We start from the raw sequence: 26839 nt of genomic DNA, 5'->3' as shown, positions 1-26839 counted from the left end.
AACACGTTCCCTTTGGAGAGAAAATGTTTCTTTAGGCTGAATATTTAGAGGCGCACAAGTTGGAAACTGTCTGATGAGACACAACACCTAAGCTCACCGCTGCCGGAGGCAATCAGGTGAACAATGAGATTATAAGAGAGTGAGTCAGTGTCACTGATGTACTCTGAACTGTAGAGAACGAGCTGTTCACGTCTGCTGAATCACAGGCTGAGTGTTGGAAATCTGATGGTCAGACACACCTCAGCCTCCCTCTGAGCGCTTACATCGAAGAAGAAATCGATTACAGTCATTGTCGAGGTATTCAGATTCATACGGGGTTAAAATGTTTCTGCCAGGACAGGACGTGTTCAAGAAAACCCCAAAAATCAGACACACCCTATGAGCAGCACTTGGTGACGGTGGGGAGGAACAAGAGGAGGCGTCCAACAGAACCAGGAGGGGGCAGCCCTCTGCCACGATCACTGGGGGAAATTTTCTCAACACACTTTCAAAAAAACCAAAGCCCTTTTTTAAAATGAGTTTTTCCTCATCAACTGTTTAAGTTGAGCTCAGGACACTAACACAGGGACGTGAAACATTTCCTCTGCCTCCAAACTTCACGCTGATTAAGTCCAGCGGTGTTAATGTGATGCACGTGCCAGGCAGATGTTTGTGATTGAGGTTACCTCACCTGAGTAAACAGCTGGTGCCACAGTTAGTTTTTGATCCATGCATCAGCTCAGATTCTCCTGACGCACAACAAAGAGAAGCGTGGCTTATTGCCGCTGACACACGGGAGAAAGTCTGCAAGTCCGAGTTGAAGTTTGAGGGAAATCTGTGGCCTTCATGGTCACTTGGTAAATCTGGTTTCTGTAACTTGATTCCAGCTGTCGGTCAGACTCCTGATCGTCCTGATGTCGGTCAGGGGCGAACGTTTGCACGTGTGTTGTGCAAATAGTGATGCAATAATGCTTCAGTGGCACAGTTTAACACACAAACAGACCCAAAACACACAGAAAAAGATCTGTGGCAGCTTATTAGCTGCAGTGACATCATATCCTGTGGCTGCAGTGACATCATATCCTCCTGAATGAGAACAGTTTGGTGGTCATCCCCTTTCTGCTGCATTGCCAGGATGGTCACTGCGAAGGGTCCAATAATAAAATCATGCAATGTTTCTCTGGACCAGGCTGTCCCTGCAGGCTGCCTCGTGATTCACTTTGTTCATCGTCGCTCTGGTTCACCACAAACTGCTGCTGCATTCACTGCGGGTGAGATCGACCCGCTCTGCAGGAACAAGCAGCAGCCTGTTGAAACTCTCCCTCGGTTTAAATCAAAGCTTTAAAGGAGCGGGTGCAAGTCTTTTCAGGGCTGCTTTTCTGAGCCGTGATCCCGGTGAGCTCGCTGCAGACAGAAGGGGCTGAGGCGCTGGCTGTTTTGGGCGGGGCTGGTTGGATTGTGATGATTTGTGTGCAGGCTCTTGCTGGGATTTCAGAACAAACCACAAAACATATGAAACGTTTCACACTCTGTAAACATCTCTAATGCTCCTGTTTGTTAGATTAAAGCTCAGGAAGCTCGTGGATGTGGATGTGGATGTGCCTTCTTTTCTTTCACCATCACAATACGAACAAAACAAGCTGCAAGCTGAAGTGAAAGTGGAGAACAGAAGAAAGTGCAAAACTGAAATGTAAACAGCCAGCTTCCTCCCACAGTCCTTAATAATGCAAGCACTTCCTGTGGTCAGACTGGAAGAGCACCAGTCCAACACCTGTGAAGCCACAAAAATACACGGAAGTGCATCTACAAACAGTTTTGTCTATTATTCTACAAAAAATCATTTAAAAGAAATCAAAATAAACTTGACCTTTGACCTCTTACTTTCTCCTGCAGCGATAATGCGTTGTGAGTGCAATGGGAGATCTCAGTACTGCCTGCCCGACGCGTTGGGTTTGCACTGCGTCGACTGTCAGGGAAACACAGAAGGCCGCAACTGCGAACGCTGCAAGGATGGCTTCTACCTGCAGGGGGCGGGACAGAGCTGCTCGCCCTGCCGCTGCAACCCTACAGGTGAGTGCAAGTCTCACAAAACCCTTATGTGTTAGACGTACAAACCAGAGAGCAGAGGTGGGAGGATCAATTCAAATATCCATAGCAACAGTACCAACGCTGGTACCAGATCAGATTGATACAATCCTCCACATATCCTGTAAGTTCATTATGTTTTTATTGGAAACTACACCTCAAACATGCCTCATCAAAAATGTCTGAACCTTTCTGTGTTCCTGGTCTTTAGAGACACATTTACATTCCAGGTCTCATAAAACACAGTTTCCAAACACATGATAGGCTGAACTCATTGCTGTGGAAAAATGAAGCTGCAGTTCCTTTAATGGCCACTCGGGGCTGACGACAAACCGATGTCATCGTTCACTTGTGTTGTTCTGACCGGGCTTGTTTTTCCTCAGGTTCTGTCAGTAAGTCATGTGACAGCACGGGGCGCTGCAGCTGTAAAGAAGGCGTCACAGGAGACAAATGTGACCGCTGCCCCAACGGACCAGTCGGAGCTGACGGCTGCCCCCAAAGGTGAGAGACAAATGTTACCTCATATGCTTCAATTCTCAACACCTTCAGTGCACTTTAATGCATGTCACTGCTTAAATTTGGTGTCTTTTATTTGATGAATGTTTTGTAACTGCAGTTAAAAAATGTTTACATTGAATTCTGTCTTCAGTCACTTTACAGTTTTCAGTCCTTAACTTCAGCCCACAGCTCTTTTCTATTCAAGTAGCTTTAAGTACTTTTTGTGCTTCAGACACATCTGAGCAGTTTTAAACAGCCCACTTCTTCCACAGCCTTCTTTGCATTATTTTTCAGTTTTTAGTTCACAGAAATATTCTCCTGTCTTATTTTGATAGTACATGGCTCACTTCCTGTTGTTTCTTGCGTTTTCAGCCGTCAGCCCAGGCAGGAATCTGAGAGTCCGACTCTGCCGTGTTTCTGTTACGGCCACAGCAGCCGATGTTCAGCGCGACCCGGTTACTCGGTGCACAAAATCACCTCCACCTTCACCACCGGTAAACCTTTCTCCTTCGTTACCTTCATAATAAAATAACCCTAACATTTCCCACATTTCAAAGTAAAAGTGCACAACAAGTGAGGTGACAGACTCTGGTGTGCTTCAGGTGTGGAGGACTGGAAGGTGGGGACGATGCAAGGTGCGACTCCAGCCGATACTTACTTCCGCTGGTCACCGAAACACCAGGACGTGGAGGTGATCTCCAAAAACAGCCTGCCGGTTTACCTGTATGCCCCAGGTGAGTCAAGCCCCACCCCTTCTAACAGCATAGCCCCACCCACACTTCTTTGTCTTTCTTTTCATCCCTGTCATGACTGATGTTCTCTTTTCTCACAGACTCTTACCTCGGGAACCAGCTGCTGAGTTACGGCCAGAACCTCTCCTTCTCGCTGCGTTTGGACCGCGGCGTCCGATACCCGTCCGTCAACGACGTGATCCTGGAAGGTGGCGGCTTAAGAGTCGCTGCCTCTCTGGGTGACCTGCGATCTGTGGTCCCCTGTGGTCAGAAGATCACCTACAGCTTCAGGTCAGAAAATCCACGGTGTGAAGTTGCTGAAAGTTTGATGGTTTTGTCTGAAGCGCTAAACGTGACGTGGAGAACAGATTTGATTGGTCGGGTGTTATTATAGGTCAGATAATTGGAGTAAAAAGGCTCAGAGGTCCAGCTGGCAGCTACAGCCACCTGTGTCACCATCCACCTGTCAGTCAAAGAGGCCACGCCCGCAATAATGCAAACTTAAGTCTTAACTCCCACGGGAGTCTGTGGGGACTCACTGCTGGCCCCTGGTGGGCATTAGTGGGACTGTCACTGCTGCTTTCTCCTGACACTTTCTGCTTATAAATGAATGTTAGTGAAAGTCACTGAACTTTAATGCATCGTTCCAGCCGCCTGCAGCAGCTCTGCAGCTTGAGAACACTGGCCTGAAATATCAGGTGTCGTGTTTCAATGAGGCAGAATAGCTCCCACTTCCACTGTGACTGTCATCTCTGTGTGACATCATTTGTTCAGCAGGAATGTGAAAACGTTTCCAGCGCAGCTATCAAAGGTTCAGACAGCCAGGCTTCTCTGAGGCGCGAACATTCCTGAGGCGAGGCTGTTAATCACAACAAGTAGAGACGCAGCAAGAATCTCAGGTGCTCCGTTCGTACCTGGCTGTGTTTACGAGGGATTTACTGCACGAGCGATGTGGAGAAAGTGGGTGGAACAACACTGCTCCATTAAACGTGGAGTCTGACCTGCAGATGTTCTTCACGCCTCTCTCCTCATGCACATGTGGGTGAAACGATGATGGACCTTCGGAGCTGAATGCAATGAGCTGAATTAGAATTTCTCTCAGACTCATTTACTGAGATTTAATGTCATCGTGATGCCAAATTCTTTCTTGTTTGCACATCTGGCTACACATCTGGATTGATTTAGTCAAGAAGTCACTTGCAGTCCAAATATTAGCAAAGCAATAAGAAGAAACACAAAAACGATCCTGTTTTCTCAGAGGTTCATGAGGTTCCATGATGAAGGACAGTACAGGGAGGAGATGTCGTCTTCCTGAAACACTGTTTGAACTTCTTCTGTCTTTTTCTGAACAGACTGGACGAGCGGCCCGGCAGCAAGTGGAGGCCTCAGCTCTCCGCCCTGCAGTTCCAGACGCTCCTGCAGAACCTCACAGCCATCAAGATCCGAGCCACGTTTGGAGACACCGGTGAGCCTTTTTCTTCTCCTCCACAGAGAAGAAAGAGAAGAAAAGAACAACAAAGAGTGAAGGATAAGCGGCTCTCGCACACAGTTTCGTGATTTGTTGTTTCTTTTTTCAGGACGTGGTTACCTCGATAGCGTGCAGCTGGTGACTGCGCAGCGTGGAGACGGCGTCCCGGCCCGCTGGGTGCACACCTGCAGCTGCCCGCTGGGTCACGAGGGCGAGTTCTGTCAGCGGTGTGCGCCCGGTTTCAAACGCAGAGACCCCGCAGATGGAGCCTTCAGCCCCTGTGAGCCCTGCAGCTGCAGAGGAGGCAGCTGCGACCCGCAAACTGGAGACTGTTACTCTGCCGATGAGACGCCCGCGGATCAGAGCTGCTCCCAGGGCTTCTACAGAGACCCGAGGCGGCCGGAGGCCTGCCTGAGGTGTCCCTGCACGGAGGGCGAGTCCTGCTCACTGGGTCCTGGTTCTCTGGAGCCTCGCTGTGAGAGGTGCCCATCAGGAACCTCTGGTGAGAGGAAACACACACACACACATACACGGACGCACATAAACGCACATACAAACACAAACACACAAACACACACACTCACACACGGACGCACATACAAACACACAAACACAAACACACACACACACACACACACAAACACAAACACACACACACACACACACAGACAAACACAAACACATACAAACACAAACACACAAACACACACACACAAACACACACACACGCACACACACACACACAGACAAACACAAACACACACACACACAAACACACAAACACAAACACAAACACACACAAACACACACACACACACAGACACACACAGACACACACACACACAAACACACACACAGACACACACAGACACACAAACACACAAACACAAACACACACACACACACACACAAACACACAAACACAAACACACACACACACAAACACACACACACACAGACACACACACACACAGACAAACACAAACACACACACACACAAACACACAAACACAAACACAAACACACACAAACACACACACACACACAGACACACACAGACACACACACACACAAACACACACACAGACACACACACACACAAACACACACAGACAAACACAAACACACACACGGTGAAACGACACATAACTTCAACAACATGATGTTTAGTTGATGTTTTGTTTCAGTTTAAAACGTTTTTAGTTGAGTTTGAATCATTCTGGAACATTCTGACCTGACTGTGTGTCTCTGTCTTCAGGTCCTCGCTGTGACGTTTGTCAGGAAGGTTATCATGGCGACCCCCTGGGTACAGCAGGTGTGCAGCGTCCCTGCATACCCTGCCACTGTAATGGTCACATCGATGTCAGAGTGCTGGGAAGCTGCGACCGCAACAACGGCGAATGCCTGAAGTGCGTGAACAACACGAAGGGACGGCACTGTGAGGACTGCGTGAGAGGTTTCTACCACAGGCAGCCCACCGACGCCTGCAAACGTGAGAACGACGCACAGTCAGAGGAATTTCTGATGTAGACGTCTGGGTTTCATCTGCAGGGAAATTTAAATCTTTGTGTTCTTTACTGTAAAACTGAATCTTAGATGTCAGAAAGCAGTACAACAGTTTTTTCACAAACAGAACTGACATGTTTCAGTTTCATGAGTTGCTCAGACAGAAGCTGTTTAATAATCTTTTAAGCTCACAGCAAAGAAAATCATCAGAATTGTGGTTTTTGATGGTGGTGTTGGGTTGCAAAGCTGCATGCAGCTGCCCAGCAACTGCATGCAGCTAAAACAGCTTAAACATGGCTGCCGTTACCTCGATGTGGATGTGTTAAAGTGTATCAGCTGATCAACGCTAAGCTCAATTTTGTTTTTCTTTGGTGCTGATCATTTACTTAATGAATATGCAGAATAAGCATCAGTTACAGAAAACAGTGAAGTGAAAATTGAATTTAAATTTGAACAACATGATCATTAATTTGAGCAAAGCTAGTTTATATTAAAGTTCCAAAGACCTTTAAAGCACAAAACATTGGCCCACACCTGGAAACTTCTCAGCACTCCCACAGGTGGAATGCTGCCCCCTGCTGGTGCACCTTTTAATTACACCTTTTGTGCTGTGACGGTTTTCCCAGATGTGATCCAGCAGTAACATTTTTCCCTCCGTTTTCCCGTCAGCGTGTAACTGTGACGTCCAGCGCTCGGAGTCCGATCAATGCGATGCTTCCGGGCAGTGTCGGTGCAGACCGGGCTTCGAGGGTCTGAGGTGCCAACGGTCCAGCTGCCCCGCCTGTTTCACCCCCATCAAAGCAAAGGTGGGGTACCTGTAACAGGCGCCTGCTGTCAAGTTTATTTTACAGAGCGCCCCCTGCTATGGGGATGCTATATTTTCTATATCATACCACCTGAGGCTTTGAGATATTACATTTTCAGTTTATGATCATCATAATAAAACAATATTATCACAATATCACCCTATAGAAACTCTGAAGTTTCATCTGCTTATTAAGACATTGTGGCATCTAAATGCATTTCTTTTGGCTCAGATGGCTGCTTATACTGCCAAACTGGAGTCTTTGTTCTCTGACATGGATGGAGGATGGAAACCAGCTAATAACGCTGAGATAGAGGCCGCTCTGAGAGATGCTATGGATCAGGTGGAGGACATGATGGAAGACGCCAAGCACCTCACAAGTAAGACAGCACGTCATCTGTGCCATCACCTGAAGGTTTTTAGGACCCAGTACCAATTTGCCAAACACTAAACTAAACCTGTGACAGCTGAAAATGTTGTGACGTCTTGTATGTTAAAAGTAAATAACATATGTGAGTATAATGGGAAAATGTACTAATTCCTATGTTTATAAGTGATCAGTCAGCTGCTGTTTGTTACAGTTACAGTTGGTAAAAATAAAATTGTAGAAGCTTTAATAAGAAATTTTTACTCAATAACTTGGTTAAGTGAACTTGCAGTTTTTAGAAGAACTTAGTAGACCTGCAGGTCGCTCAGGTTTCCACAGCAGATGTACTGGAGAAAGTTTCATTGGTTAAAATAAAGTCGATTTCTTATTGTTTGTCTGTGACAGAAGCGGAGAAGAGGCTGCAGGACCGCCTGTCGTCCATCAGCAAGCAGCAGCTGGACGATGATCAGGATCTCCTAAACATCAAGGACGCAGCTGCTGACATCAAACTGCAGCATCAGACGTACAAGACGAAGGTGGGGGAGGTCCAGAAGCTGATCGAGGAGATGAAAGCCCAGCTGGAGAAGGCAAGTTCGCTGTAAGGCTCCACGCTGACAGATGCAGAGATGAACACATCATGTCGTGTTTGACAGAATCATTATTTTATTTTAGAGGGTTGTGTTGTATTTGGGTGTGCGTGTGTGTGTATTTAGAGGCAACAGGCAAAGGTTTAGAGAAGACAAGAAATTTTGGGAAAACAGAAGCTGACAAATTGGCAACGATGTTTTCTTGTCTAACCTCGGTTTATTTTTCAGGATGTACCTCAAAGTGACGCTCCGCTGGGTTCAAACGACCTGTCTTCACTGGCGACGACGGCTACCAAGCTGGCTAATGGGTAAGTGTTGATTTCACAAATTAGTAAGACGTTTTTTGGCTACCATGCAGACCGGTCCACGTTACCCACCGTCTCTAACGCCTTTGCCTTCCAGTCATCAGATGATCGCAGACGATGTGGAAAAAAACGCTGGAAAGGCTCTGAGTGACTCGCAGCAGAGTCTGACTCTGGTCAGAAACCTCATGAACAGAGAGAACAGAGTGAAAGAGCTGATTGGAGACCTGAAAACCATGTAAGTATCTCCTCTGAGCTGCAGAGACAAAGACTCTTTTAGACTCTGAATCAACCACTTTGTTGATTTACGTGCACTTTGCATGTAAAAGCTTCAGATTTGTTGATGACAGCAGAATCTAAACTAGAGCAACCTGCGTGTGTCCAGGTATGAACAGACTTCAGCTCAGGTGAAGGGTTTTGAGAACCAAGCGAAACGTCTAAGCAGCGATGCCATAGAGGAGAGCAAAATGGCGGACGGCATGTTGAAAGACATCGCCAACATGGAGCAAAACCTCCCCCCATCTCTGCAGGTAATGGCTGGAGAGAGGACAGATTCTTCTTTTTATTATCATCTTCTTGTTCAGTGTCTCTAACCTCCTTTGTTCTCCCATGATGCACAGGGGGCGGTTGATGCGATGCGTTCCAGGGTGGATGGAGTGACAGAGGCGATGGATGAGAACCTCGCAGGCATTAATGCGCTGCAGCAAGGCATCCTGAGAGACAAGCCTGTCGCTAAGGACCTGCTGGCCAATGGCAAAGCTGCCCAGCAGGTACTAAAGTGTCAGAGATTCACCTCTGATGAGATGTCCAGTTAAAGGAGGAAATGGCTAAATGACCAAAATCGTTTGAGTATCAGTAAACATGTTTATTTCTGCTGTAACGTTGGACGTTTTAACAATCAACACCTCTGTTCTCAATCTCTCGCTGCAGGAGTACAACGGCCTCGTGGACAGAGTCAATGTTGCCAAAGCTGACACTGAAGGAGCCATCAAACTCATCAACAGCAAAAGTGATGAGCTAGAAGATGCCCTGAAAACCCTGAAAGGTAGGCTCGCCGAGCGATGGGGCGGCACTCACCGAGAGCGATGGGGCGGCACTCGCCGAGCGGTGGGGCGGCACTCACCGACCGGTGGGGCGGCACTCACCGACCGGTGGGGCGGCACTCACCGGGCGATGGGGCGGCACTCGCCGAGCGATGGGGCGGCACTCACCGGGCGATGGGGCGGCACTCACCGAGCGGTGGGGCGGCACTCACCGAGCGGTGGGGCGGCACTCACCGCGCGATGGGGCGGCACTCACCGAGCGATTGGGCGACACTCACCGAGCGACGGGGCGGCACTCACCGGGCGGTGGGGCGGCACTCACCGAGCGATGGGGCGGCACTCACCGAGCGATGGGGCGGCACTCACCGAGCGATTGGGCGGCACTCACCGAGCGGTGGGGCGGCACTCACCGAGCGATGGGGCGGCACTCACCGAGCGATTGGGCGACACTCACCGAGCGACGGGGCGGCACTCACCGAGCGCGATGGGGTGACACTCACCGAGCGGTGGGGCGGCACTCACCGAGCGCGATGGGGTGACACTCACCGAGCGATTGGGCGGCACTCACCGAGCGGTGGGGCGGCACTCACCGAGCGCGATGGGGTGACACTCACCGAGCGGTGGGGCGGCACTCACCGAGCGCGATGGGGTGACACTCACCGAGCGGTGGGGTGACACTCACCGAGCGCGATTGGGCGGCACTCACCGAGCGCGATGGGGTGACACTCACCGAGCGGTGGGGCGGCACTCACCGAGCGGTGGGGCGGCACTCACCGGGCGATGGGGCGGCACTCACCGAGCGATTGGGCGACACTCACCGAGCGACGGGGCGGCACTCACCACCATAACTCTAGCAGCAGACTGATGCCACTCTTCTTTCTTCTCAGGCTTCGACCAGCAGATCGCAGGCAGCAAATCAAAGGCAGACGCTGCCATCAAGCGTCTCCCTGACATCAAGACCACCATCCAGCAGGCTGCTGGCAAAAATATTGCAACGCTGTCCATCCTGGGAGATGTTCAGGACAGTTATGATGACGCCCAGGAAAACATCAACAAGCTCGGGGACATGGTCACTGGTCTGGAGGTAGCATGAATACTGTACTACTTTATGACGCATTCTTTATGTTGGAAATGATAAAACAGGCGAGACGTCAGGGACAAGTTTACGTTTGTTGAAGAAACCAGCTGTAGAAGTTACTCTTTTTTAAACAAATGTGTTTGATTGGTTATTTTTTAAGTTGAACGGAGACTTTTGTTAAACTGCTCTTTTGTCTTTACCCTTCAGAGAGAATTTGCATCTTTGCCAGCTCATGACAACATACTGGAAGAAGCGACCAAACTGAACAGAGAGGCGACTAACCTGAAAACAACGGTGGGAGGCGTTGTTGGAGATCTGGCCTCCGAGCTGGAGAAAGCTGAAAACCTGCATGCTGACGCCCAGGAGGTAAACTGACCACACTGAAGTAACCTGTCACAGACGCACTCGTATAAAACGATGGACACGGGGTTAAAGATGTCAATGTTTCCCCTGCAGGCGTCTTTGGGAGCGGGTGGAGCTTACAACAACGCCAGGCTGGTCGGAGAGGAGGTGCAGAAAACTCTGCGAGAGGTCCAGGGTCTGCTGGCTAAAACCAGTACGTACACTTTTTATCGGACTCACACTTTGGGATTTTAACCTTGGCTGAAGTCCTGTTTCATTTATGAATTTGCAACACGTTGCTTTTTATCTCCAAAAGTTGATTCTGTTCATCTGGACGTAGCGTTTGTGGGAAACGCTGCGTCCAGATGAACAATTACTTTCCTGGATGATTGAGAACGTTGCTTTTTAATGTGGTCAGCTTCACAATCTCCAGAAAGGCCTAAGTGCTGCTGCTTCCTCACCGCGTCTACTCTGTTTTCTCAGACCAGTCCAGTCCTCTGGATTTAAAGAAGGTAAAGCAACTGGAGGACTCGTTGGCCGGTGCTAAGAAAGCTGTGGAGGACAATTTGAGCCCCCGACTCAGGAACATGGAGGAGCAGGAGGCCGCACACATGCGCCAGCTCAACTCGATCAACCGCGACATCGACACCATCCTGGCAGACATCGCTAACCTCAAGGAGATCCTGGCATCCATCCCCAAAGGCTGCTACAACAGCCCACCCAACGAGAAGCCCTAAAGCGTGACCCGACTTACTGCCAGCGGACATCGCTTTGTGTTTTTGCACTTTTCAACTACTGACAACCTTCTTTTTGTCTGTAATACATAAAAATATTGAATCATTTAGAATCCATATCTACCGTGCTAACTCGTTTCTAAACATCTGAGTTTGAATCTTGCTTTTTAAAATTTAAAGACGAATCACCTCCGATGTTTTCATTCATTTGTCCCTAAATCTAAACTGTACGACACCTTAAACTCATCACATATAAGACATGTGCTCCTTAAACATTATTTTTCTCTATTAAATGATTTTGTCTAAATCATTCAGTTTGTAGTAAAACGATTAATGCACTGCTGTTTCCTTCTACGCTCAGAGGGAGTATCTGCTGTTTCTGTATGTGAATATATGTATTTATAACTGTACATACACCATCGTTTTTAAACCTTCTTGAACTCAGTGTTTTTACCGAGTCTGAACACCAAGAATATTTATATGAAAATAAAAGATAAAAGTTCTGACATTTAAAACATGTTTCACTTCATTATTCATCACTTCTTAGATTTATGTAACTGGTATTTCTGTGTGTGGGTCAAACAGACCGGATGCTGAGCAGGATGAAATGAGCCCGTCTGAGTCAGAGAGGCTGAGGTGCTTTAGTCAAAGAAATATTTTATTTTGGCAGCAGCGAGGTGTGAAGGTAACCACAGCTTTGAATCAGTTCAGAAGCAGAGCGGCGATGTGGACACGAACACAGAGAAACAAACAACTCACGTTTCCTTACATCCTCTTTGGAGAGTGACACTGATGACTGTAATTAAACCTGATCTGTAAACACACATTTGTGCTCATAAATCACACACACAGATCATCACAGATCATCACAGATTACATGTAGAAGAAGTGAGTGCAACAGAAAAGGCAGATTAATTAAAAAAAATATGAATTTTTAGCTACATGATACAAAAAAAGTGACTGAAAGCAACCAATCCTACACACACACACACACACACACACACACACACACACACACGCCTGACCGCGTGTAGAAATCGTCCCGGGGATGCCTTCTGTACAGAGCGAATAGAAATGGCGATGATCCCCGCTGCAGCGATGTTTTATTTTTTTCATATAGATATTCGATCTTTTTTTAAACTTCGTTCTTTTGTTTTTCTTTTTTTGCAAACACGTTCACAACAGATTATAATCTACCAAGTGATAAACACTCATGCCAGAACCAAACTGTCTAAGCATGCAGTCTAAGAACGGGAGCAAACGAGGAGGAACGATGCTAAACACTGCTGCCGCCGAGGACATCCTCTTTACGGACGCCGTCGTCATCTTCATCACACTGCAGAGCCGCTACAGCCTGATGGTTACCTGCAGTATGTGCCGAGCTCTGGTTCCTGGCGCATCTACATGTGGAAGATTTGAGAGCCGGATTATGTGACAGCAGCGTCGCGGTGTTACATTTTTGCAGAAGAGCTGCAGGAAACGACGGGCCTCATGCAAGAACGCCACAGACTGTAAATAAAGATGGACACAATGAAGCATAACGCCACCTGCTGGTGCTGCTGAGTCGTCACGCTCGGACACTTGGTGTGAGCTCTTTCTAACTTTAGTTTTGAACGACTGAAGCTTCTAGACCCTTTCGCCCTGCGCTGCTCCGACCCCGGAGGCCGTCTCCTTCCTCGGACACCGCGCGAGTGTGACGCCTGGGAAAAGCCTGGGAAGGATTTGGGGTTGGTGTTTCACAGCTTACTGGAAACATGGGTCAGTGTTAGCTACTGTAGCTGCACCGTGCACAGACTGAGCCTGGTGCTCTGGTGTGTGTGGAGAAAAGCAGTTTAGAGCCGGAGGTGGTGGCGAGACTTCCTGCACGCCAGTATTACACATTTAGGTCATCCAACAAGAAGGTTTTGAACTGGAGTCAGCAACTAGTGGCCGTTACACGGTACTGCAACATGAGTGACCCCTGCACTGACCCAGCCTAGAGGTTCAGACTGGTCCATGTGGTCTAAGGAAATAAGGAGTGTAGATTCAGGGAGGCTCTGATCTTACTGGGAGGCTCTGTCATCTTCAGTCAGCCGGAGCTTCTTGGTTGAAGTGTGGTTGAAGTGTGGTTGAAGTATGGTTGAAGTGTGGTTGAAGGTGGAACATCGGGTGTTTGGTGACGGGGTTAATTGTGCCGAAATCTTTAACGGCTCAAACCAATTCGTGGGAATCATCCTGCTCTGCTGCAGCTGTCTCTTTTTTCAGATTGGGACTAAGTATCTGTGGATGTGTAAGCCGGGCCGGCATCGTGAGCTCATGAATGGTTCTTGCATGAAGCCCCGCCCAGCACGATCCTGCGCACACTGAGCATGCCCGACTGTGTCATGCATTCGCAGACCTTAATAAAGAACGAGAAAGAGAAAACACCGCCGTCGCCGCCACAGCCCTGAGGAGTTACCTCTGTGCATCGTCCCCAAGACCTCCCAAAATACCCCCCTCCCCCTCCCCTGATGTAAAGTCACATGACACAGACAGAAGGAGGAACAATAACGCTCCTGTTGGAAAGCAACAGCTCAAAGAAGAGTATATGTTTGACACAGAAGACAGACAAGTTTCAGACTGAGGAGGAGGAGGGGTCGTGTTTTAAATAGATGATGGTTGTAGGTAGGACCCCCCCTCCCCCTCCTCCTCCTCCAGTCTCCCTGTTTTCATGCGGGCAGGTTGTTGTCGCCTCTATCCCGAGGCGTTGATGTACAGCTGACTCTGCAGGATGTAGTCAATGACGGGCTGACTCAGGTAGTCCACAACATGGCCGTCGCCGTGCTGCAGCGCCAGTCTGTGGGCGGAGAAACAGACGGCGCAAAGGTCACGCTTTCAACATCATTCAGGTGCGAAAGCATTTTGTAAATATCGGAGTTCCCACCTGCTCTTGGTGGAGCTGACGATGGCCATCGGGTGGCTTATCGCGTCCTTCACCACGATGATGTTGTCCTGAAACAGAACAGAAATGAGCTGAGACGCTGGGGGATGTTTCTCTGGGTCGAAGGTCATGTGATCTAGAGGTGAGCTCTGACCTTGAACTTGCGCAGAACGGAGGAGTGATTAATGATCCTCTCTGTGTCGGCGCCATCACGAGGAACCACCACGATCCCAAAATCTCCCACAATCACCTCCATCTGGAAGCACAGGAACACGAGCTTCAGGCTGAGGTCATTTGAGCGACAGGACGACAACTTCAGCTTCATCAGAGCAAAGGAAAAGCTGACTAAGCTGCTCTTTTTATGTCTGATGCTCATCTTCACATAAATCTAGATCCTGTGAGCTGCTCTAAACTCTCAGTTTTGTCCCACTGTTGGCTACGTATGATGTCATCGAGAGGATTTGTCCTTACATGGTCACCTCAGGCACGCAGACTTGAAACCTTCTGTTTGTGAGGGATTAGCCAACCAGAATAAGGATGGCTCAAAGGGGGAGGGGCTTAAAAAGCACATTTCAGACAGAGCATGAACTGAGGGGCTGCGTTGAGGCCCAGTATAAGACACAGTAGGATTATTTTAAACTGTAAATCATGCAAAGCTGCTCTAGAAGAATCCAAGAATAACATGTTAATGTGATAAAATAAGACATTTCTGTCAGTTTGAGCGTTCACATGAGGAAGGTTACCGTTTCCTCGCCGCTTCAGTCACAGCTGATGATTTCGTTTCAGCAGTTTTGGTCTCTCCGGTGGACGATCAAGTCACATTACGTCAGATTTATTTGATTTTTGGCGTTTCCATCGCGTTTTTATCTCAGACTGAAAATGTGAGTAAAAACAGGTGGATGGAAACACACCTGCAGTCAAATAAATTCCTCCGAGCTCTGACACACACATCAGGTGAGTGAACCTCTGACGCTTCCTTTGACAAGCGGTCGATCGCCTCCTGTTCACTTCACCTCGGTTGTTGACACAGGAAAGTTTGCTGCAACTTTTCAGTCCTCGCGAGTTTATAACGAACGTTAAAACTGCATCACAGCGTTTATGAGTCTTCATTTAGTGAGACTCATTTCTCCATGAAAACACAGAAAGTGTCAAGCACAGATCTTTAGTGATGTCAGCAGCATCATCAATCAGCCGTAGTGCAGCTCAGGCCTTGAAACGCTGCTGTCAGGAAAACTGCAGCCAATCAGAACGGGACCATTCTGTGTCCTCCAGTTCAAAGACTTCAAAATAAAAGTAACTAGCCTCACGTGTGCAGTGTTACGGTTTCACTGAAGTCATACAAACAGACCAACGCGAGGTGTCCCCGTTTATCTTCCATAGAAACATTTCTTAAAGTCTTCCTGTTTAAATAAACATTCGACAGGAAGTGAGAAATCTGGACTTCTTGTTATTGCTCAGCCTGTTTAGTAACTTTACATCTTCTAATGCAGCCGAAGGCTGAAGAGACAGCGCGGACACTACAAACACCTCGCTGCATTTGTGGTGAATCTCACTGCATAAATCTCATTCATGGATCATCTGCTCTGCGTGCAGCGCCGCTTTGGAGAGAATAACGCTGGAAAATCTTCCCTTGTCAACAACATTCATCGTTACAGCTGAGTCCTGGGAATAAACTGTATATTGAAAATGGACATAGCCCCTGAAGTCCACTTTTGAAGCCTTGAGTTAAGCTTCTGAGAGCTTTAACTGTGAAACTCTCCGGTTCACTGCCTGCGTTACTTTGATGGAGACATTATTTCCAAAATGAACATCAAATAGTTTTCGAGGCACCGGCTTCACTTCGCACACCCAAAAGCTACGTCCATCTTTTATATCCAGCCTACAGTTTGGGAAAAGAGCTGAGGAGCTGGGCTACATGTGAGTGGGGCGGGGCTACATGTTAGTGGGAGGGGCTATGGTATGCTTACATCACTGTCCTTCCACAGGCCAGGGATGCAGAAGGACTCCAGGAGATCACTGCCACACAGGAGCAAGATGCGCAACTCTACAGACGGCAAACAGGCAGGAAAGAGACACGCCCTCAGTAAACATCATGTTTACCGGATCCAAACAAACAAACAAACAAACACAGCAGGAAGGAAAACCAGAGGACACGACACACGAGTCCACACACTGAAGACCCCACTCACCAATCTCCTCGTATCTCATCGCAGTCCCCAGGTTGGCGTTTTCATCTGACACAGAGAGACAAACACATGTGATTACACGGCGGTGAAGAAAACACGGCTCCTCGTGATACGAGCGTCGCCTTGCTGTCTTCAGCTCTTACTGACACACTGAGCTGTGAAGTGGAATCAGATGTTTTGTGACGGTGCTCATACAAAAACCCCACTTTGAATTTAGCTGATTGAAACTTTAAGGTCCTCTCGTTCTGCACCTTCTTCTGCCGCACCTGCTAGTTCTGACCAATCAGGCATCACCTTCTGATCCACTGATCATCACTGGTGAGAAGAGCTGAGTCTGCAGATCTGAGCATGCAGGACGCTCATCAGGTATCAGGTCAGGAGCATCATGAGGAGCATGTTTCATCATCTTCTTCTTCTTTCAGGCGCTCCCTCCAGGGTTCAGTGGATCTCCTCACATCCTCTTCGGTCACACAGACCTTCTCTACCTTCATCAATCTTATTTGAGGTCTTCCTCTTTTTCCTCCGGCCTGGCAGCTCCATCTATGTCCCCGCTCTGCACATGTCAATGTTTGGTTTCTCCCTCCGTGCGGGCTTAATGCAGTCACATGAGCAGACTGCGCCGCGGCGCGCTTGAAGAGGTGAGGGTGGCACACCTGTGAACTCTGAGGCTTCCTCAATTTGAAAATCGCTTCGTTAAGTAATTAGCAAAAAGTTCACGTCACCATTTCCAAAAAAATCCCTCAACTGAGGTTCAAACACGCATCACAAACCAGCCTAAAAACAGCAGCCGTGCTGGAGGAAGTCCAGAGAAGCAGGAGGAGGGAAGATCAGCTGTTTTTGTTGCTTTTATAGAGAAACATCAAAACTTTATGTTAGACAGTAATGAGAAAGAAAGAAGGAATGAACAGTACAGAAGAACATGTTCATGTATCCACATAAAAACACTTGTTTATTGGTTATTTTCATTATGTGTGAATGTTGTGGTCGTGTGTGTAAAGTCAAGACAGTTTCTCCATCTTGTCCTCGATAACTTATAAATGCCAGTTCAGTCTCTTAACTTCAGCTTTTATTTTGTAATGTTCTTATTTGTAAATTCTTACCAACGAAGGTGAAGCGTTCGATGTGCGGGCGCACGCAGCAGATTTTGCCCAAACTCTCGCTGATCTTCCCCCACAGCTTGACTGAGAGGCAGAGAGGACGTTTAGAGCCCAACACCACACATCAGCTCATTAACACTCATTAAGAACCTGAAATCTGACTCACTGGCTGTGGGCGAGTGGTTCATGTTGTTGTTGTTCTGGTAGATGGGCGTGGTCTGGTTCTGTGGCTGACCAATCACAGGAGTGGTTGACGGCGTGTTGACATTGGATAGAATACAGCCGGTGACTCTCTGAGGACGCAAACATCGTTAGAAACTCTTCTGTAACTTCATCTCGGAGTTGTTACAGGTGCTTTCTGTAACTCTTTCCCCAGCAGGGAGCAGCATTTCACTAGTGGGAATGTGGAGACGGTTCCAGATGTTTGTTGCTGTTTAGCCTCATTTCAGTGACAGGGTGTAGAGGAGTTTAGAGTAGGGCTGCCACAAACGATTATTTTGATAGTCGACTAATCAGATCATCATCCATTGGACGTAAAACGTACAGCTTATTGCACCAGCAGCATCTGCTCTTATATAACTATCATTAGCTTACAGCTTTAAGTGTTTAAGGTTTGTGCTAACTAAAAATAAAGACAAGATGATAGTTTATTAAAATTTAATGAAATTTGCAGATTGTTTCAGTGAAGTTTAATAAACTCCTTGCTATCTAAAATATAACAGGACACCGGAGTAAATTCTCCAGCATCTCACACTTCTGATAATCAGCTGTCTGCTTGACGTTTATTCAGCTGTGTAAAAACTATAACTTTAATCTCAGCCAAACCGATTTACTCAGGAACAAATAAAATACTGAAAAAAGCCAAACAATAACATTTTTAAGTTATCTAAGTGACTTATATATCATGTTTAACCTGAGTAGCGAAAGACGGCGGTGGGTTTGAAAACGATTTGCCGGAAGTCCGGTGTTCTCACGGCTCTAGTTAGCCTAGCCCCCGGCTAGCTATCAGCTAGTGGGTAACAGACGTCTCCGAAAACGTCGGAGCGCTTTTGAAAATATGTGGTGTCTTGATAAACTGAGCAGATATTTGAGGTTTACACAGCTACATTCTCGCCTGAAAATATGTTAAACGTTTATTTTGTGACCCAGAAAGAATAATAAGAGTAATATTAAAACTAACTAGCTGCCGCCATTGTTGGAAACTGAGCTGGGCTGCGCTATGAATTCTGGGACACAGCTGCTTCTTCTTCTTCGGGGTTTAACGGCAGCTGGCATCCTTGTACATGCAGTGCTGCCATCTTCTGTTTCAGTCCGTTATTACACTCTTAAATCCTACTACTTATTCCTGCGTCTTTTGGGATCTTACAAAGCTTCAAACGACGCGTCGACTATTAAATCAGTCGTCGACGATTTTAATAGTCGACTAATCGTGGCAGCCCTAGTTTAGAGCATTTTTTTTTGTCACCTTCTGATGATGCTTTTTCATTTTGGAAGGTTTGAAACAATATTGAAAACAGAAATTTAAAATATGCGTCTTTAAACTTTGAATTGATCCTGAGACCTTGAGCAGCTCAACCAGTTAAAGTGAGACCAAAGAAAAGTCATGGAAATGACTCAACAAAGGGCTCGACGATGTCTTTCCAGCCGCTGTTACTACAACGACCGATTCAAATGGAAATGAAAAGAGTGAGGGGCGTTGCATCTACACAGAGTCAGAAACGCCCACCTTCATCAGGTCGCGGTGATGCTCCAGCACGCTGCAGGTGGTCTGCCAGGTGTCCTGGTAACACTCCCAGGGGTCCACCCTTCACCAAACAAACAGGTAAAGAATGATGAGGACACAAATGCTGGTTTCAGTCTCAGCTGCCAATAAAACGTCCTGCAGATGTTTCACATTAAGAGCCTGCGAGGGAACGACAGGGTTCTTTACAATCATCTGGTTTTGACCGGTGTTATAACTTTTTGGGTTTCACGGCTTCTCTCTGGACATGAATCACCCGTGGCTTCACTCAAATTCAGCAACCTGAACCTAGTGTCCTGTTCTCAGTTTCAGCCACCAAAACCCCAAATCTCGTGGGCGTTACTTGTTGTTACTAGACTGTTGGTACAGTGACCTCACAGCAGCCATATTATCGTTCAGATAAATGCATTAAAAAGACATTACGGGAGCACTTCCTGTCCCGGCTCTGGCCACTGAGCACCAGCACAGCTGCTTTGTCTCTCTGAGGGGACATTTGTTCACTTCTTCTGTGGTTTTATTTGACGTTGGCTGTATTTTCAACAAAAACGTGAAAACCACCGAGCTGACGACAGCATATAATAAACAATAAACACAATGTGTTGATATCAGGGTTATTTCTATTAAATAATAATAATAACTCTCATGTTTCTACCTGCATGACGTCCACAACTCAGCAACTTATCTACCAAAAGTTTTGCTGCTTTTATGATTTACGGCCCCAAAATAAATAAATAAACAACGAGCCACATACTGGCATTTCAGAGCTTTTAATGTGAAACTCCTTGCAGGAAGTCCTGTCTCTAATATGGCTCAAACGTGTTTATTTCCAGAGTAAAAGCCTCTAAAGGGGGGTGGAGTCTCACCTGATCCAGTCAGAGCTCTGCACGGCCAGCTGACACATGGTGAGGCGATGTCTGCTGGACACGAGACCCTGCAGACACAGAGCAGCGCCGTCAGCACCGTCAGCCACGGCACTGTCAGCCACGTTTTTCATGTTTAAAAAACATGAAAAACAAGCATGAAAGGAAACTCATCCTAAACGTGTGCAAACCAGGCTCTGTGACCCTGATCGCGCCCATGCTGCTGACTCCCAGTGAACATCTGAACCATTCAGCTTGGCCTCCACCCACTCCACCCTGCCTCGGACGGTTCAGCTCAGGTGTTTAAACTCAGAACTAATATCCAGGTAACAGAAAGATGAGTTTTCCAACCAAAATAAGATCGAGATAAAAATAAATCTTCAGCTCTGACCGATTATCCTCATTCGATTTGAGATTCATCCATCGATCAGGCTCTTATCTTTTCTTAAGCCACAGTTTTCTGTGTCGTCTCATGTGTTTCAGCCCTGCGAGGTCCTCCTCCCACCAAAAGGATTAAAAAACTTCAAAGTAATTAAGAGTCTTTCTGGTAGCTCATTAAAGGAAATGTGTGCCGTTCAGAGGGGATGGTGGGAAATCCAGATCAATGAGATATGAAAGCAGCCGGCCACGTCGTGTTTCCACCTGTGAATAAAGCCTGACGCACTGCTTTCTGTGGACAGAGAGGTTTGTGAGTCATCGGGGCTGACACACTAATAAGATGATAAGCGATGTTAATAATCTCCATCATTAACAATCCATCATTGGGATCATTCAGCTGCAGGTGACGATGCTGGAAAACAAACATTCATAACTGGAGCGAACAGCAAAGTGGATGAAACTGGATTTCTGTAGCATCTATTATTCATGTTGTGTGTTTCTGTAGAGGCAGAGCAAAAGTAGGACGAGACCTTCATTAATTCCTGCAGGAAGCAGAGTGGAAAGCTGCAGCTGCAGACAGCGTGATCTTATCTGTGCTCGACTCTAACATACGAAACACAGTCTGCACTCTGCAGGAGGATGAAGTCGCATGTTGAAGGCATCTGTCCGCAATACTAACAATAACCAAGATGTAACATCTGCTTTTCAGAAACCTTTTTACCATTCGTGGGGAGCAGAAATTGTTTGGGTCTAACTGGATGATTTATATTTCTGCGCAGGCCTGGCCTCATTCCAAACTGGTCCTCCTGGCGTTATGTTTCACAGCACTGCGTACGTGTTACCATCATTTTCAACGTGCAGTTTTATTTACTGAGGTTGGTTGCAGTTCTGGGAAAAACTGTACCTAGATTTCAAGATTTAAATTATTTATTGCAGAAAAGTCCAATGAAAAAAAGCGACACATCTGGATCACAAACTGTATATAAATGATGGAAGTAGCCACGTCACAAGGACATTTTCTTGTTTGTTGGTTTTTAAGCTTCACGTCAACATTTTGGCCATTTATGTTGTTTTTATGGTGCCAGCAGTGACGGGGCAAAATATTAAGTTATTAGCTAATGCTAGTTAGCAAGCTACATCCAAGCACAGGATTTCACTGTGCACCAAAACTGCAGCTTAGCCGTCTTGATAGGTCAGTGAGTACAACGACCTCACAGCAGCCAACGGCACAAACGCCGTCCAGAGCTCCATTTCAGAGGCTACAGTTGGCTCAGGTGAAGCCTAGCATAGCCTAGCAGCAGCTACAGCCGCCCGTGTCACCATCCACCTGTTAGTCAAAGAGGCCACGCCCCTAACAATGCAAACATGTGTATTTGGTTTATTCTAGCTGAAGGAGCTGTACGGGTTTTATCCTCAACAGGGCTGAACTCTCACGATGTTGACTTGAATAATTTTTGTCACTTTTCAGAAAAACTAAAAGACCTTCATCAACTAATAACGCCAGCCTATAAGGAAAACACAGCTCTGCACTGAAGCTAACACACAACACAGCAACAACAATGTGAACAGACAAGTTCCTGCATCATTGTATCTGGTTTATGTATAGAAACAATGAGGCATGAGGTCAAACTGAGAATTACAATATTATCCTTTATCATCTTCACGAAGGAAAGTTTAGAAAAACAGAACGAACTGCACCGACCCCATGAAACGATTCAAGGCTCACTCACAGCTTTCCCGTAGGAGTCGTGCACCGGTGAAATGATTCCTCCGATCACAATGAAGCGTCCCGTTTTGTGCAGATATTCTCGGGCTTTTTCTGCAAACAAAGGAACAAACATAAAAACATTTTTTTTTTTTTTAAATGTTTTATCGTCAACCATGATTCAATGTTTGCAGCAGGTTGGTTTACTTACAAAACAAATACCAAATCTATGGCAAAGTTACGCTGAGCTAAGCCTAAAAACAGGGATGGAGAAACATTCAAGTTAAATAAAAACTACAAAAAATGAAGTGAATTGAAGTTAGTGGTTTAATGAGTTCAGTGTCCGTGCTGTAATACCAGCGCTGAATTCCTTCATCATAATTAGCTCCAAAGTTATCATAAAGCACTAAACCTAGCTTAATTTAACCTAGCCTAGCGCCCTCTGTGCTTCCTGCTTCTACCTGGGTGAAGCAGTGAGTGGCTGCACCTGAAGGGTGGATGTGGTGAAGAGTATAAAGCCGTTCAGCCTCTCTGGGCAGCTTCCACTGGTCTGTTGGGTTATTTAGGTTTTTGCACACTTTTTAAAACACTGCATACATTAAACAGCCTCCATCACTGACACGTTCACACCGCTACACGCTTCGCTACATAAACAGAGGGCCTGGATTCAGTTTGTCTGCTGCCAGTTTGAGTCACAGTAACAGTGAAAGCAATAAAAATGAAAGTGAAACAAAAGAAGTCACTCTGGGAAACAGCTGAGACTAAACTGAAATGAAAACAAAAATGAATCAAATAAACAAACAAACTAAAATAAAATACAAAAATTAGAAAAACTCTGATCTTTAACGAAGGTCAGCGGGGCCACAGCTGGGTTTAGTTTCTTTGCTTTAGAGCAAAAAAATCATTATTCCTGTTTTTCTGTCCCACTTTAGGTTCTTGAAATATTTTAGCTGTGGTCTCTGCAGCGATGGCCGTATCAAACTAAACACACCGGCGTCTTCACTGGAGCTTCAAGCTAACAAAAGGAAAAGGTGGATAATATAATGAGAGATGGAGGACAGAAGAGCCTACACCGAGTGTAGAAGGAGCCTCGTTTATCCTCGCAGACTATTTCTGTTATCTAAGAACATCATTTATTCACAGAGAGCTGCTTCCACGTTTGAACCCACACATCAAGAAAGATGTGCAGAGACGACGGCACGATGTTTCTCAGCCAGTCGTGAAGCCTTTAACTTTTATTCACTTGAAGCATCTTCAGGATCAAAGATCATTAACTTCCTTTTGTTTAATCAAAGAGGATAAAACCTTTAGAAAGCTCAACAGTAAAGACTCGTCGCTTTCTATCCGGCTGTATTTGCTCCAGACGGTCAAAAGCTTCAATTAAATACAAAAGCTTGTATTTGTATCTGATGAAAACAAAGCCGTGGGAACCACGTTAGAGATTATGTGACCCTCTGATCCAGAACTCATCGCCTGCTGTTAATGAAGAATCAGCCTCAACAAGCAAACTGTGAGCGGATGAAAAAGAAGCTGTGACCACATGAAGGCAGAAAACTTCAGATTAAAGAGTTTCAGAGTTCAGACATTCAGCGGGAGGAAGAACAACAAGCAGGACGTGGAGAAGAGTTCAGCAAGAAAACAGGAAGTCCACGAAACAAGGAGAGAGAAGCAAAGCCAGGCGCTGAAGACACAGAGACAGGAAACAGGAAGCAGAGCAGAAGAAAATCTAAAGCGATTTTAATGTTTTATTGTTTAGAGTTTGAACATTTTAACAGTGTGATAGTGAATATGTCTCACATTCAGTGTCCAGTAACACAAACTAACAGCTTCTGATAGATTTATATTTTAAATGTCATTTTGTGGGACTGGTTGTGTGTAAATGGTTGGTGTCATATTTAAAGATACGACAGAAACGTTCGCATCACATTTGCAGGACATCGTTTCAGGTTTTTTCACATTTAGTTTTAATTCAGTGCCATAAACCTGGTTTTAGGTGTTAATAAATGATCTTTATTAAGGTAAGGTGGACAAGCAGGGAACTGCGTTTGGAGAAGAGCTCAGTTCACAATAACTTGATGTTGTTTAGAAGGATTTAAAGGACAAACAGCGATGACTCTTATCGATCTTCGCACTTTAAAGAGATTATTGCTCGTTGAAAGGTCACGTGACACAGCCCAGTTAATAACAGCGGCGCTGTTACATCAGCTGAGCTGTAAACTCTGTTTTTCCATCTCTGTGAATTATTCATCTTCCAGTAATGAATCCCGAGACTGTCCTGATATCACAGTAAACCTGTTTATTAATCTGTGTTCGTGACGCGGTTCTTCTGTGGGGACACTGATGCTGACCGTCGTGTTTTCCGCTGTGACGCGATGAAAGGCCTCTGAGCGTCCAGCAGAACAGTCACACCAACAGTCGCATCATTTTTCCTGCAGTCGTTTTGACTCTCTGATGAAAACATGACCACACTGTAACTCCGCTAACGCAGGGAAAGGCCGCTGAGCAAGGCACTAACACCCCCGGCCTGCCCCCCGCACGCTGACGGCCTCCTTACACCAGTGTGCGTGTTTTTGTCACGGTTTGGCTCGGAGGGCTGAGGGGCAGCTCCGTGTTTTTCCCGTGAACGTGGGCCCGGGCTGCTCCGTACTGCGTTTGTTTGAGTCGTCGGGATTTTACCGGAGCCGTCGCCCGTTTCAGCACCACCCTCCCGGACAGCGGCCCGAGTCCGGCTCGGAGCTTTAGCGCGGATATTCAGCACCGGGGTTCCGGTGATCTTTATCCCCAAACACACCCAGACCCGCCACCACCCCATCCCCCACCTCCTTACCGAACATATGGATGTGTCCTTTGGTGATGGGGTTGAAGCTGCCGCAGGACAGCAGGATGACGTGGGTCTTCGTGCTCTCCGTCATGGTTCTCCTCGCTCTTCTTTAGTCCCGGTCCCGGTCTTGGTCCCGGTCCTGTCGCGTTCTGTGGAGCTCGCCTATAGAGGAGCAGCCGCAGCAGAGAGAGAGGGAGGGGGAGAGGAGGAGAGAGGGGGAGGGAGGGATGGGGAGATAGAGAGAGGGAGGGAGACGGGGCGGGGAGGGGGGGCTGCGGCAGCGTCAGTGCGTTACAGACACCGCACCGCGTTCAGGGCACGCGCGCGGCGCACGGGCTCAGTCGTTCCCTTAACGACCAGCAGCCTGACCGGAGCCCTGACCGTCTACTGCGCATGCTCAGGAAGGTTCAAATTGTCCTTGTTATCGTCCCACGTTCAGGATCTTTGGTCCAAACCAGCAAACGAAGCTTTGAATCTTAATTAAAAACAGCTTCATTAAACACAGCCCTCTCTGGTGACACCTGGTGGACAAACGTATGAAGAGCAGCTTGAATCTACCACTTACATGAGCTGCCTCAGTGTGACTCGGTTCTCTCTGCCCACTGTTGTGTCTATTTCTGTAATAAATCATTTTGATGATTAAACCTTCCTTCGTTAAACCTGTGTCATGGTTCTCCTTTCGCTTCTTTTCACTAATAACACGATAAATAACAATCTTACGACAGGCTGGGAGAATGTTTGTGCTGTGAGGTCCCTGCCTCCACGTGATTATGTAATTAATCACATAAACATATGTTTATATAAAATACACTATAACTTCTATAACTGTGCATTTCTTTTGTGCATTTTAGACCTGGGAGCAGAATTGCTGAATGTTAGAGCCAATCTATAGAGAAATATTTTTGATACTGTTTCAGTTATTATGTTACATGTTTGATTTTGTATAATATGTTGTTAGAGAATAAATGCTGCACGTTTAATTTGTGTCGGGTAAGAAAACATTACAGCGCATGTGTGGTAGCAGATTAGAGTGAGCCAGGACGGCAATGGAAATGTGTGCTGTAGCAGCAAATAGTTTTTTGACCGTGACATCTTTTGTTTGTATGTACGAGTCAGATTAAGCTCACATTAAGAAGTGGAAGAATTATTTTTCTGAAGCTTGGGACAGAAATTCGCCACTACACTGATGAACTGGTTTTTATTTAGGAACAGGCAGAGCGTCTGGCTCCATGTCTCTGATCATTGATTCACTCTCTCTCGCACAGAATCACCAAAACACAGCAAAACCCACCAATGATTCACTTCCTTATAAACCATTAAATCAGGCACTGAAGCAGCCACGTGCTGAATGTCACTGATCACGTGACTCTGTTCAGATGAACCAATCCTCGGCCTGTTTCTGAAGCAGCGCGTTGATGTTTTTAAACTTCAGCTTCAAACATTTATCAACCCGTTCAGTTCCAAATATTAAAAACATTGTTTTTAATACTCAGATTTGTCGACCTGTCAGAGTTCAGACCTGAAGGGGCTGAAACAAAAGTTCTTCCACAGCAGTCCAGAAAATTCTGAATACCTCAGCTGGAAATCCCAGAAATGATGAATAGTCAGTTTAAATGCTTCCCATCAG

The 26839-nt window shown here is 46.6% G+C and overlaps 2 protein-coding genes across 2 annotated transcripts in view; one reads left to right on the top strand and one right to left on the bottom strand.

The window, feature by feature from the left end:
- lamc2 (laminin, gamma 2) overlaps window positions 1-12040 on the top strand; it is a 15889-nt gene extending 3849 nt beyond the window's left edge. The window contains exons 2-21 of the mRNA XM_006808919.2: window positions 1873-2049; window positions 2448-2565; window positions 2935-3056; window positions 3165-3296; window positions 3395-3584; window positions 4646-4758; window positions 4871-5263; window positions 6020-6253; window positions 6937-7073; window positions 7305-7452; window positions 7845-8026; window positions 8255-8334; window positions 8429-8566; window positions 8714-8858; window positions 8949-9098; window positions 9259-9373; window positions 10259-10455; window positions 10657-10815; window positions 10906-11005; window positions 11275-12040. Of these exons, the coding sequence (XP_006808982.2) occupies window positions 1873-2049; window positions 2448-2565; window positions 2935-3056; window positions 3165-3296; window positions 3395-3584; window positions 4646-4758; window positions 4871-5263; window positions 6020-6253; window positions 6937-7073; window positions 7305-7452; window positions 7845-8026; window positions 8255-8334; window positions 8429-8566; window positions 8714-8858; window positions 8949-9098; window positions 9259-9373; window positions 10259-10455; window positions 10657-10815; window positions 10906-11005; window positions 11275-11528 (3284 nt within the window). The 3' untranslated portion in view covers window positions 11529-12040. The remainder of the gene's footprint in view (window positions 1-1872; window positions 2050-2447; window positions 2566-2934; window positions 3057-3164; window positions 3297-3394; window positions 3585-4645; window positions 4759-4870; window positions 5264-6019; window positions 6254-6936; window positions 7074-7304; window positions 7453-7844; window positions 8027-8254; window positions 8335-8428; window positions 8567-8713; window positions 8859-8948; window positions 9099-9258; window positions 9374-10258; window positions 10456-10656; window positions 10816-10905; window positions 11006-11274) is intronic.
- A 117-nt stretch (window positions 12041-12157) lies between these two features.
- nmnat2 (nicotinamide nucleotide adenylyltransferase 2) lies at window positions 12158-25419 on the bottom strand. The gene is made up of 11 exons (XM_087831912.1): window positions 25219-25419; window positions 22417-22505; window positions 20312-20379; window positions 19434-19512; window positions 17874-18000; window positions 17711-17791; window positions 16614-16658; window positions 16392-16468; window positions 14579-14680; window positions 14428-14495; window positions 12158-14340 (listed from the first exon to the last, which is right to left on the bottom strand). Exons 1-11 carry the CDS (start codon window positions 25301-25303, stop codon window positions 14238-14240), a joined length of 924 nt encoding a protein of 307 aa, XP_087688038.1. The 5' UTR covers window positions 25304-25419; the 3' UTR covers window positions 12158-14237.
- Window positions 25420-26839: the final 1420 nt, after the last annotated feature.

The sequence above is a fragment of the Neolamprologus brichardi genome, chromosome 18, assembly GCF_056152115.1.
Source record: "Neolamprologus brichardi isolate AB-2024 chromosome 18, ASM5615211v1, whole genome shotgun sequence".
In the NCBI taxonomy this organism is placed as follows: Eukaryota; Metazoa; Chordata; class Actinopteri; order Cichliformes; family Cichlidae; genus Neolamprologus; species Neolamprologus brichardi.
This window is presented reverse-complemented; position numbering and strand designations above follow the sequence as displayed.